At 41.6% G+C, this 12,728-nt stretch overlaps 1 protein-coding gene across 1 annotated transcript in view; it reads left to right on the forward strand.

Annotated features, from left to right (window-relative positions):
- LOC117518877 (serine/threonine-protein kinase Nek7-like) overlaps nt 1–11,918 on the forward strand; it is a 268,541-nt gene extending 256,623 nt beyond the window's left edge. The window contains 2 exon segments of the mRNA XM_034180120.1: nt 8,769–8,882; nt 11,752–11,918. Coding sequence (XP_034036011.1) covers nt 8,769–8,882; nt 11,752–11,862 — 225 coding nt within the window. The 3' untranslated portion in view covers nt 11,863–11,918.
- Nucleotides 11,919–12,728: the final 810 nt, after the last annotated feature.

The following is a 12,728-nucleotide window of genomic DNA, read 5'->3' on the forward strand; positions in this document are numbered from 1 at the left end:
TCACCTCAAAATCTCTCATCAGCCGTTAAAATTTTCACCGAAAACCAGCTTAATTTTTCGAACCGTGTCCACTTCGATGTGCCTCACAGGTTTAGAAAAAATTTTGATCAAACAAAGCGCCAGTCTCTCAGCAACTTCTCAGACAAAGGAATTCCAACGACGGGCTGGACGACTCCTCCCACAAGGAGTGCTCACAGGCGAATGACGTCACCGACAGGCGTGGAAAAACTCACGCATGCGCACGAGTGTTCAAGCATGTCTGACGTAAAAACATATGAATGAAATCCATATAGTTTTTGAAAAAAATAAAAAGGACCTATACTTTATTGACAGCCCTCGTATAGCCATTTTCCATCTGCATCAGACGCTCAAAGCGCTTTACAAATAATGCCTTACATTCACCCCGATGCAAGGGTGCTGCCATACAAGGTACTCACTACACACCGGGAGCAACTAGGGGGTTAAGGACCTTGCCCAAGGGCCCTTGGTGATTTTCTGGTCATGCTGGCAAATTTGTATTATTGTAAATATTAACAACAGAAAATAAATAGGGTTTAAGATTTGTCTTAAAAGATTGATCTAAAATGGACTTTTTCATGTCAGCAGGCAAACTCTTCCACAAAGTAGGAACACGGTAGGCAAATTATTAAGTGCTGATGTTTTTGTTGTTGTTGTTAGTAGTAGTTATATTTTGAAGTTGTATTAGGATTTTAGTATGTTGATTTTCAAAAAGAAAGATTTTTAAAATTAATTGTGTATATACTGTATGTAATTCACTCAAGATCTTTTTTTTTTTTTTTTCTTTTGCTTAAGACCCTCCGACCAGATTAATTCATGGCCCTTCAAAGGAAAGAATTTGGATACTTGTGGTTTTCTGCAGTGATTGGTTGGTCTGAAATTGTTTAGTATTCAGCTTTTTCATGACGTCAGGGTGGGCGGCTCCATTTTGTCAAGCAACTTCGGGTTTGCCACTGCGTCTGATGATTAGCTACGTGGGAACACAGTACACTAGACGTTTCCAAACATGAGCAGCATTAGTTGTTCAATTCGTGCCACAACAACTGGAAGAAGAGGAAACTATCACTTTCAGAATGATGTTTTGAACATGGAAAAGAGATATCTGAGTGCTGTGGACCAGCATTTAACTTGTTCCCTCCTCCATTGAAAGACTAGGATCTCCGGTGCTCGCTAAAGGCGCTGAATTAGAAAAATGTATGTCTGTTCTTTTTATTTTATGGAGAAAAAGCCCACACCACTGGATCTTTAACCTGAGAAATGGTTGAGCTACAACGCTCCGTTGAAGAAGCCACGATGGATGCTCATGAGATAAACGGGTAAGATGTTTTTGTAGCGTTAGCTGCTATCTAATTTACTCATTTTCTGGCGTTTGATACAAGCAAACACTGCATGAAATAACACCGTACCTTTATTAACGTTACGTAATCTTGGCATTATGGTGGTACTACTTGTTTGGTAGTATTTTAACTTGATTGTGCTTCAGCGGTGCTGTGCGGCACGGAGCTCGTAGTTCCTCATAGCCAAACCGCCCACGCCGAGTGAGGACACAAAGTAGTTAAAAATGACAGAGGGCCACTTTTTCAACTCATCTTCCCACTCTGCTTTGACCCGTGGGTGAGCCAGTCGATCCCTTTGAGCTTTTCAAAAAGGTTTTTGTTTCTACTCATGTAATATCTTCCATTGTTCTGTACTGAAAACACCGCTCACCGGAAGTCCTAAGACAAAACGGAAATGCCTCTGTTGTAAAAATGGGTGGGGCTGAATGGGTGAATACATATCACTTTGGCTTTCCCTTGGGGAAAACCAACAGTCGGTATTAACTTCAGTTAATGTGCGTTTTTGATTATGCATCCCGGCATGTGACTTTATATGGTTTATCCTGGGAGGGGGGGTTCACTCTCTTAAAACCTATAAATTGATTTTGATTTTGAAGTCTTACGGTAGACTGCAGATATCAAGCTCTATCACTAATGGAAGCATTAGTGACACACAAACAAGAACCTCCGCACACCTCCCTTCACTGTCAGCCACCTGCTGTGCCAACCACTGTAGTTAAAGCTGGAGCAAAGTGAGAGGTGTCCGATAAAGAATCAGAATATTTCTCTTTACTTACCATCCAGATGTGTCGGAGGATATACTATATATGTGTGTGTGTGTGTGTGTGTGTGATTAAGAAGAGGGGGTGAATAAGCGATGGTAAATTATGTCCAGAAGAGATCGCCCACTGAGATTCTGCTGCCGTCATTTTGACTTCCCACTACAAACTGTGACAGAAACTCTGTCACATCTGCCCGATAGGCAACAAGAACTTTTCTGTCTCTGCCATATCAGTGTTTGACACATCTTTCAGTGAAAACAGTGAGAGGTGTCCAAGGAGAATGAAGGAACCACCTACAAGTTGGTGATATACTCGGCACTTTTTGGGCAATGTCACTGCATTACACTCAGCCACAGGCAACAAAGTGACAGCGGCTCAACAGTTATTTTTCTTTGACAAGATTCTTATTTATATGTAATTCTAATAGGATAGTGATGCAAATTGTGTTACAAATTGAGCAAATAGAGGTCCTGCATGCACACACACAGTCCACCCACTCTGGTGAGTTCACTTATTTGCCGAGTCTCAGGATCATGTGGGCAAATACAGATAGATTTGACATCTCCTGGAGTCTCCCGTTGGTGTTGTTGCGTCTATTAGAGAGGGCAGCGTAGACCATCACCATTGTACTAGTTTGTAGAGTGTGATTACCATATGGTTACATTGTTCCCAGTGGACCTTCACCCAGCTTCAGGAGAGAGCTCGAAATGAACAAAAAACAGAAAACTCTGTTGTTCTATAACAAAAGTCCTCTTACCCACTAAAATCATCATATTTTCTATGATACCATCCTGTTGTAGTAGTCCTTGTTCTCTGTTCCAGTGTGTGGTTATTACTGTGCACTTTTTAAGAAAGCTCAGTAACATATAAAGCGAAACAAAACTAAGCAAACCTACTTGAACCACACTACAGATACATAGATGTTTTTGGTGCTTGCCTGTACTTTTGGTGGTGGTGGTGAAGGAGGATTGGATACCCTATCGGGGCCTGAAAATTGGTATAATTGGATAAAAGGATTAAAATCGCATTGTAGAAAATTGGAAAAGTTTTAAACACATTAAATAATAGAGTTTTTTTATTTGATTGCTGCAGACCTGTGATTATGTGGTAGAAAACAAGGTGAAACTGGGTACAATATGAAGTAACTGGGACCTAATGTTTTAATAGGGCTATTCCACAGAGTGCTGTTCCTTCCAGTTTCATCCCAAATAGGGGCACGTTTTGAAGCATCATAGTTATGCCTTGATCCATGTTTGTCAGTCTTGAACAAACTTGGTATACACAGTAGTTACATCCATCACTGATACCAGTTTTGAAATTGGGTGAAATTTTTGAGCTGTTCAAAAATTTAATCCCGATTAGCCAAATTCTCACTAGTGTGTGGTAGCTTCCGGGTGTTCGTAGTCTTAACAGCCTCAATCGTGATCAGACATCTTTAAACGTATTCTTAGTGAGTACAGCTTGAAACTTGCTTGTTGACTTTTTGAGTTTAAATGAAAACAAGACTGAAATTATAATTTTTGGATGTGGCCTGATTTTTCAGATGCCTTTCTGGGCCCCCTGACACCAAACATCCAGTTGTCAGTAAAAAAAAAAAAATGTTGGTGTTATATTTGATGATAGGCTGAAACGTGATTGCCAAGTTAGTTCGGTTGTGAAAACTAGTTGGTTTTTTTTCCATCTCCAGATTGTATCTAAAGTAAAAGGGTACCTGCCACATAAAGATCTTGAGTCTGTAATCCATGCTTTAATTAACACACGACTGGATTACTGTAACTCACTGTATTTTGGCCTGGACTACTCACTCTTGCACCGCCTACAGCTGGTACAAAATTCGGATGCCCGTCTCCTCAATGACAAACGCAAGCGTGACCACGTCTCCTGTCCTTAGCCTCGCTGCACTGGATCCCGGTTGCTTTTAGAATAGATTCTGAAATTTGATTATTTTTAAAGCTCTCAATGGCCTAGCCCCACAGTACTTGACTGAGCTCCTCCGTGTCTGCGCCCCTGCCAGAACATTGAGATCTGCAGATCAACTGCTACTGGTCACCCCCAAAATGAGGCTAAAAACTAAAGGTGACAGAGCCTTTGTGGCAGCGGTAGACTCTACAACAAGCTGCCCTAGCACATCCGCTCTGTGGGATCGATTGAGGTTTTTAAATCTTCTTTAAAGACTCACCTCTTCTCTCTGGCTTTTAACCAAGCTTAAGTGGACTTTTGGCAAATTTTTAATTTAATTTTAATGAATTGTTTTTTGTTTTATAGCACTGCATTATCTATTTTAGTATTAGTATTTATTGTATTGCTGTGTTTTGTTAATTATCTTGTTTCAATGTGTATAGCACTTTGGTCAACTGTGGTTGTTTAAATGTGCTCTATAAATAAAATTTGAGTTGATTGTGCTCCATCTGGGTTTAAACAATTTTAAGCAGAAGCATTGTTTGTTGTGGTTCTGGAGGCAAGACAGAGTAAGCCGTTTCCTCCCATTTTTGCACTGTTTTTGGATCGTGAGCGATGGCAATAGAACACGATCTGCATGTTAAATTGGCTCAAATTTTATACCAGATGCTTAATAATATACAAGAAATATAAAATAAAATATAAGAAAATATAAGAATACAGTATAATGAAAATGCCTATGAATTAATATTAAATTAAAATAAGACTAAAAACAAGAAATTGAAAATACAAGGTTACCAAAATGCTTGGGTAACCTTGTATTTTCAATTTCTTTGAGCTTTGAGTTACCTTTTAAAACAGTCAGCCGTATCAATAAGTCTGAAGTGTGTGGGTAATACATTCCGCAGTACTGTCGCTGGAAATTCACAGTTGGCTTGAGGATCTATAGTTTTCCATATTCTGAAGTCTTCTGCCTGAAGTTTTTTACTTTGCATTGATGTAATCACATTAAACATGACTAATATTGTATATTAATACACAGTGTTGCAGTCATTATTATTATTATTATTATTATTTATTTATTTTTTTTTGCTTTTTACTGTCTATCAGTCATCCATTCATTTTTTCTAAAGCCAGTTATTCCAGGTAGGGTTCATTGTCAGCCAGAAGCCTATCCATTTGTCACTGAGCTGAGGTACACTCTGGACAGGCCTCCAGTCTATTGTAGGGCCAACACATGACAAACACATTCACTTTCCAATCACACCTTGGTCAGTTAGAGTCACCATTACACTTAACTCATATGTCATTCGAAGTGGGAGAATTCGGAGGAACCCACACAACTTCCTGCAAAATGGCCCAGATCAGAGGTGAAACTGGGGCCTTCTCACTGTGAGCAACAGTGCTAACCACTAAAACCACTGTGCTGCATTCCCACGATTCAGTACATGTAAAACAATTAATGATTTAGATAGAACTTTATTGTTCCTTGGGAAGACTTCCTCAGGGAAATTGAGGTTCCAGCAGCATTGTATAGTAGCACACAGGGTAAGAGCACACAGAGTATCAAAAGTGAAAAAAAGAAAACAGTTTGCAAATATAAATACAAATACACAATATAAATAGCAGACATACCGATTAATACTGGTTTACTGGCTACTACTGTTCCTCTCATTCTCATTCCCGTCCTCTGTCTTCCTGTTACTCATCCTCCCCCTGAGTGAGAGTTGTACAGTCTGATGGCCTGAGGGACAGGGGAGTTTTTAGTCTGTTGGTCCTGCACTTAGGAAGGAGCAGTCTGTGGCTGAAGAGGCTCCTCTGGTTGCTGATGACTGTATGTAGAGGGTGACTGGCATCGTCCATAATGTACAGCATTTTGTCCAGTGTTCTCTTCTCTGCGACCGTTACCAGAGAGTCCAGCTTCATGTCAACCTGAGAGCCAGCGTGCCTGATCAGTTTGTGCAGTCTGGATGTGTCCTTCTTGGATGTGCTCCCTGGATCAGAACTGGTCACAGACGTGGTCTGGACTTCCCATAGACAATGACCAGCTCCTTTGTCTTTGAGGTGTTGAGCTGCAGATGGCTTGTGTGGCACCAGGCAGCAAAGTCCTTCACTAGGTTCCTGTACTCCTCTCCATCATCCCTGGTGCATGCAACAATGGCTGTTTCATCTGCAAATGTCTGAATGTGACAAAGCTCAGACTTGTAGCAGAAGTCAGAGATGTACAGCGTGAAGAGAAGAGGGGCCAGCACCATGCCTTGGGGTGCTCCAGTGCTCCTGATCACAATGTTAGATGTGGTGTCCCTCAGCCTAAAACACTGCGGCCTGTCGGTGAGGTAGCTGGAGATCAACGTGCTAGATTATTGTTGCACATCCCACTATCTGTCAACTGTAGATGTAGTATATGTGGTTATACTGTGCATCCGGAAAGTATTCACAGCGCTTTTTCCACATTTTATGTTACAGCCTTATTCCAAATGAAATAAATTATTTTTTTCCCTCAAAATTCAACTCATAACTTTTGCAAATTTATTAAAAATAAAAAACTAAGAAATCACATGTACATAAGTATTCACACCCTTTGCTCAATACTTTGTTGATGCACCTTTGGCAGCAATTACAGCCTCAACTCTTTTTTAATATGATGCCACAAGCTTGGTGGACCAATCTTTGGGCAGTTTTGTTGAGTCCTCTTTGTAGCACCTCTTAAGCTCCACCAGGGAGCTTTGGTTCACAGCCATTTTCAGATCTCTCCAGAGGTGTTCAATTCAGGTCTGGGCTCTGGCTGGGCAACTCAAGGACATTTGATATCTTGGCTATGTGCTTAGGGTCATTGTCCTGCTTAAAGAGGAACCGTGGTCCTAGTCTCAGGTCAGGAGCACTCTGGAGCAGGTTTTCATTCAGGTTGTCTATGTACATTGCTGCATTCATCTTTCCCTCAACCCTGACTAGTCAGCATGCATCACAGTAGAGATGGTGCCTTGTTTCCTCCAAACATGACGCCTGGCATTCACACCACAGAATTCAGTCTTTCTCTCATCAGACCACAGAATTTTGTTTCTCATGGTCTGAGTCCTTCAGGTGCCTTTTGGTAACTCCAGATGAGCTGCCATGTGCTATTTACTAAGGAGTGGCTTCGGTCTGACCACTCTACCATACAGGCCTGATTGGTGGATTGCTGCAGAGATGGTTGTCCTTCTGGTAGGTTCTCCTCTCTCCACAAGGAATGCTGGAACTCTGACAGAGTGACCATCGGGTTCTTGGTCACCTCACTGACTGACGCCCTTCTCCCTCGATCACTCAGTTTAAACTGGCGGCCAGCTCGAGGAAGAGTCCTGGTGGATCTGAACTTCTTCCATTTATGGATGATGGAGGCCACTGTGTTCATTGGGACCTTTAAAGCAGAAAAAATGTTTCTGTATCCTTCCCCAGATTTGTGCTTTGAGACAGTCCTGTCTCGGAGTTCTACAGACAGTTCCTTTGACTTCATCCTTGGTTTCTGCTCTGACATGCACTGTCAACTGTGGGATCTTATATGTAGACAGGTGTATGTCTTTCCAAATCATGTCAAATCCTCTGAATTTACCCCAGGTGGACTCCAGTTAAGATGTAGAAACATGTCAAGGATGATCTGTGGAAACAGGATGCACCTAAGCTCAGTTTTGAGCTTCATGGCAAAGGCTGTGAATACTTATGTACATGTGATTTATAAGTTTTTTATTTTTTAATAAATTTGCAAAAATTAAAAAAAAAGCTTCTTCACATTGTCATTATGGGGTATTGTGTGTAGAGTTTTGAGGAAAACATCTGGGAAAAGTGAAGTGCTGTGAATACTTTCCGGCTGCACTGTATGTAGCTATAGATAGACATATGGAAAGAGGGGGACTAGGTGATGCTGCAGTGAGTTGTAGAGTCTGGGCATTATCTGCATTTACTCACTTTGGCCTCATAGAGTTCTTACTCTGAATAGCACTAGATCAGGGAAGGAAATATTTCAGCACGCCTGCTGCATTTATCTTCTTGGGTATGCACATTTTTACAGTTTTAAGTCAGGAAAACACATTCACTATTTTTAACCACTCTGGTGGTCCAGATAAAAAAATTGGGGCATTACATCTTCTATTCTAATAGGCAAGAGTTATTATTCACCTATTTCTGCTCTTGAGACTGTAATAACCTCCTTGTTTTTAGTTCTTCATTGCAATGGTCATCTGTTATGTCTGCCTGCCTTTATTTTGTAGAGTTCTCGTGTTTGATGATTTTTGCCACAACTCGAATGTCTGCAGATCGTCATGTATTGCACAGTTTATATAGTCCCCCTGAGATTTCCTTGTGATTTTCTATAGATAAATACAACTTGCAGATTTCATTAAAATGGACATGACACAGAACAAGACTTTGAGAGTTTGGGGGTCAACACAACTGAGACCTTTTGCATCATGCATTTAACCACAACACCCTTCTTTTTATCTGTCAGCAGAAGGGTTTACATATTGTGAATCATCTGTCAGCTTTTACTTTGCTCGTTTGCTCCCCTCTAAATCTTAAGTCTTTGCTTTTTGGTTGGCCTAGCTTTTTATTGTATTTTATTTTCATTTTTCTTACTACTGTTTGTAGTATTTGGTGATTTTTGTCCCTTATGTTTTTATTCTTCCACAGTATTTGCCTGACATATGTTTTTAATGCGCTTTATTAAAAATAAAAAGTTTAACTCCTTTCTGTATGTCTTATTCCTTTATTTTTTATTTTTCAGATGGCAGCCCTACAGAGTCCTTTTTATGGGGATAAGATGAACTTGTACTCTCTTTGTAAGAAGATAGAACAGTGTGACTACCCCCCTCTTCCCTCAGATCACTACTCAGAGGAGGCAAGTATCATGAGTCTCCTCGTGTTCCAGCTTAAACTGACTTTTGACCTGGTTATGGGTTTATATACCTTGTGTGTGTGGTGTGTGTGTTTGTGTGTGTGTGTGTGTGTGTGTGTGTGTGTGTGTGTGTGTGTGTGTGTGTGTGTGTGTGTTTTCAAAAGAAACAAGTGTTTAAATTTTTTTATTAGTATTATTAGTATTATTTCATTCATTTTCGGCTGCTGATCTGCTTTTAGCTTTCTGTCTTGTGCCATTTTGTGGAATTTTACTTGTGTTGTAACTATTACAGTTAATTTTATTATGCGCATGTAGATTCCACCCCACTGTTGAAGCTGCAGTTGAGTATGATATTCCTGCGTGATCAAAAGACTGGCTATGATTATGTAGCCATTTGAAAATTAAATGCACATATCAAAAGCATCTGTCTGCACTGAGGGGAGTGCGCGTAAATGGGCTGGAGTGTCATGTTTCCCAAAGTAAATGTTAAATCATCTGCTGTACTTCTGTGCAGACTTATCCATGCTCTAAAATGTAATGTAATGTAGTCGGGCTGCGGTTAGAGATCGCCTTATTGTTGATTGCCAGTGACATATGTATGAACGTGCATGGCTTTGTGTTTGCATTCCCTTTTTGTATGCATGTCAGTTCAGCTTATGTTTGTCTTTGTTTTCTCACGTATATCAAGTCCAATTGAGACGCTGCCTCATAGATAGTACAGGTCGATCACTGAGCCTATATGTTATTGTATAACTAATTTTCACTGACATCATCACATCTGGGGAACTGATTACAAGGTGAAAATTATAACTTTCAAGCAAGTGGCTTTGGGAACCTGAATGTCTTCCACAAGCCACTGAAGGCCTTCCAAAGCTACAACTTTTTTACTGAGAGGCGTTCTTACATGTTTTGGTTATTACAGGATTTATCTCAGATATGCATCAACAGGTATGGTATTTAATATTAGCACATTAGCAGATTCTGTAAGTTGACCACAGTAAGGGCCCCTTCACACATGACACGATTGAAACCGACTGGTGCACTAAGGAGGAATTGCATGCCACTCATGAAAAATCTGAGCCCCTCCAACGCCTAATACACCAGTCGCCACAACCATTTGCGCACACAAGGCCAAAAGACAGCGAGTGCCCATTCGACCCCTCTCCCAGCAGGTCTGCCAAATTCCAGGTGCCACACATGAACATCTAACACCACTCTCGCCGGGCACTTAGAAAAGGGTGGCTATTTGCACTCCCTGCATGAAAGTAGACAGCAGGCGAGCACATTTAACCTGTCTGTGAAAAGTGTCAATGTACCCAACGAGTGGCGTAACCTAGCAACACGCATGTAGCATGCCAAAGTGTATCGTGCCAGCTGCCAGTGTGCTGGAGTCAATACTGAAAGTTCTCGTTTTTTTTAGAGGTTTATCGGTTTAGCTTGATAAAAGTTAACTTTTCATTTAGCGAATTAACGGTTATCGAAGCTAACTTTTTGGGTAGTTGTGCCCACCACTCCATACAGTGCAGTGTCAAGCTAACTAGCCAGCCTCTTGTGAGTGTGTGAGTCCCTGTTCTGTTGGGGTTTCATTTTACTGCCTTGTCGGGATGGAAGTCCATAGAGACTAGTTTTTAAATTTCAAGTGGCCAAATAAACAAACCCAGCAGAGTGCAGCTTCCATTATGTTGTGGTTTCTCTTTCATTAGCTTGATAAAGGCTAATTGCAAGCTGATCCCAGACTCTGTTATGTGCGTACGCATGCACTCGTCCAAGTGTGTTTGTTTCGAGAGCTCCCTCTCGAAACACACTGCGCTCAGCTTCTGCGTTGCCCCACATGTCACCCCCATCTAGGAGAAAGGAAGACAAAGCGAAAGAGAGAGGGAATGATAGAGCAAGCGACAGGGATGGAGAGACGGAGATGAGGGGGTGCCTGCAGCGCCTGTCTGGATGTAAACAATGCTCCTGAAGGATCGGCAGCAAACTGTCAGCTGCTCATCTTTGTTGTGTCATTTAACGTTCTCCGTCGACACACACCCCCTCTTCTCCCCACACACCCTCTGCCTCTCCTCACTAGCTCACACACTCCTCTCCTCCACCTGACACTACAGCCCCCCACCCCCCCCCCATTCCACTCACCATGCAAAGAAGCACATGAATATTTTACATATCTGCATCTCTTTGGCATATCCCCCCCCCCCCCCCCCCCCCCCAAAAAAAAAAAAAAAAAACCACACACACAAAACCACCACTTCTACATTTTGGGGGACTAATTCTCAGGCCAACTATATTTGCATCTCTCTCACTTTCTTTCTCAACTGGGCAAACACACATACACACTGGCTCATCCAAAGCCGGTGCCATGCAACAGCGGCCAGGAAGTCAGCAGACTGTTGCCATAGCGACCTTGCATAGATGGTTTTTGTTTCTTGTTTTTTCCCTTTTCCTCTCTGCCCCCCAAATCTAAAATGATACTAGCGGCTGTTCCGCCTGCAAGTCCGCCTATCTATCTATTCCAGTCAGCGGCTTCACTGCTGTCTCTGAATGGTAATGCACTGGCAGGTGTGTGTGTGTGTGTGTGTGTGTGTGTGTGTGTGTGTGTGTGTGTGTGTGTGTGTGTGTGTGTGTGTTTCCCTCTTCACACATTAGCTTAAGTAAAAGCAGAATCAGTAGATCAGTCAGTAATTAGCAGGCTAACCTGGCCATGTGTCTTTGCGTCAGTTACCTGTTGCCGTAGCTGTTATAAGATGATGTCACATAGAGGTCATCTCAGGAGTTTGTGTGTTTTGTTCATTTGTGTTGGTCTCACCACAGTAGCACTAACTTTCTGGTTTCTCTCTTCACACCCCAACCTTATTTCCTCTGTCCTTCTCACCAGCTGAGGAACTTGGTAGATATGTGCATCAACCCAGACCCGGAGAAGAGGCCAGACATCGCATACGTCTACGACATTGCTAAGCACATGCAGAGTCTGACACAGGGCAGTTAAGCCCAGAGTTGCTCACACAGTGGTTTACAAAATGCCTTCCTTGCTTTATATGCTGGACTTGTACATGCTAATCAGATCTTTTATAATAACATACTCGAGAATTTAGCTCCTTCTGATTAGTACTGCATGTAAGAGGTTTGTAGCTCCAAGTTTCAGTCATGACGTGACTGCAAATTACAGTGCATGACTGCAAATTACACTGCATCTGGAAAGTATTCACAGCACTTCACTTTTGCCACATTTTGTTATGTTACAGCCTCATTCCAGAATAGAGTGAATTTGTTTTTTTTCCTCAAAATTCTGATAACACCCCATAATGACAACATGAATTTAGTTTTTTTTTTCATTTTTTAATTTTTTTTATTTTTTTTTGCAAATTTATTAAAAATAAAAAAACTAAGATATCACATATTCATAAGTATTCACACCCTTTGCTCAATACTTGTTTATGCACCTTTGGCAGCAATTACAGCCTCAACTGTTCTTGAATATGATGCCACAAGCTTGGTGCACCTATCTTTGGACAGTTTTGCCCATTCCTCTTTGCAGCACCTCTCAAGCTCCATCAAGTTGGATGGGGAGCTTCTGTGCACAGTCATTTTCAGATCTCTCCAGAGATGTTCAATCGGATTCAGGTCTGAGCTCTGGCTGGGCCACTCATGGACATTCACAGAGTTGTCCTGATGCCACTCCTTTGATATCTTGGGTGTGTGCTTAAATTGTCCTGCTGAAAGATGAACAAGAGCGCTCTGGAGCAGGTTTTCATCCAAGATGTCACAGTACATTACTGCATTCATCTTTCTCTCAATCCTGACTAGTCTCCCAGTTCCTGCCGCTGAAAAACGTCCCCACAGCATGATGCTGCC

The sequence above is a fragment of the Thalassophryne amazonica genome, chromosome 10, assembly GCF_902500255.1.
Source record: "Thalassophryne amazonica chromosome 10, fThaAma1.1, whole genome shotgun sequence".
NCBI lineage: Eukaryota > Metazoa > Chordata > Actinopteri > Batrachoidiformes > Batrachoididae > Thalassophryne > Thalassophryne amazonica.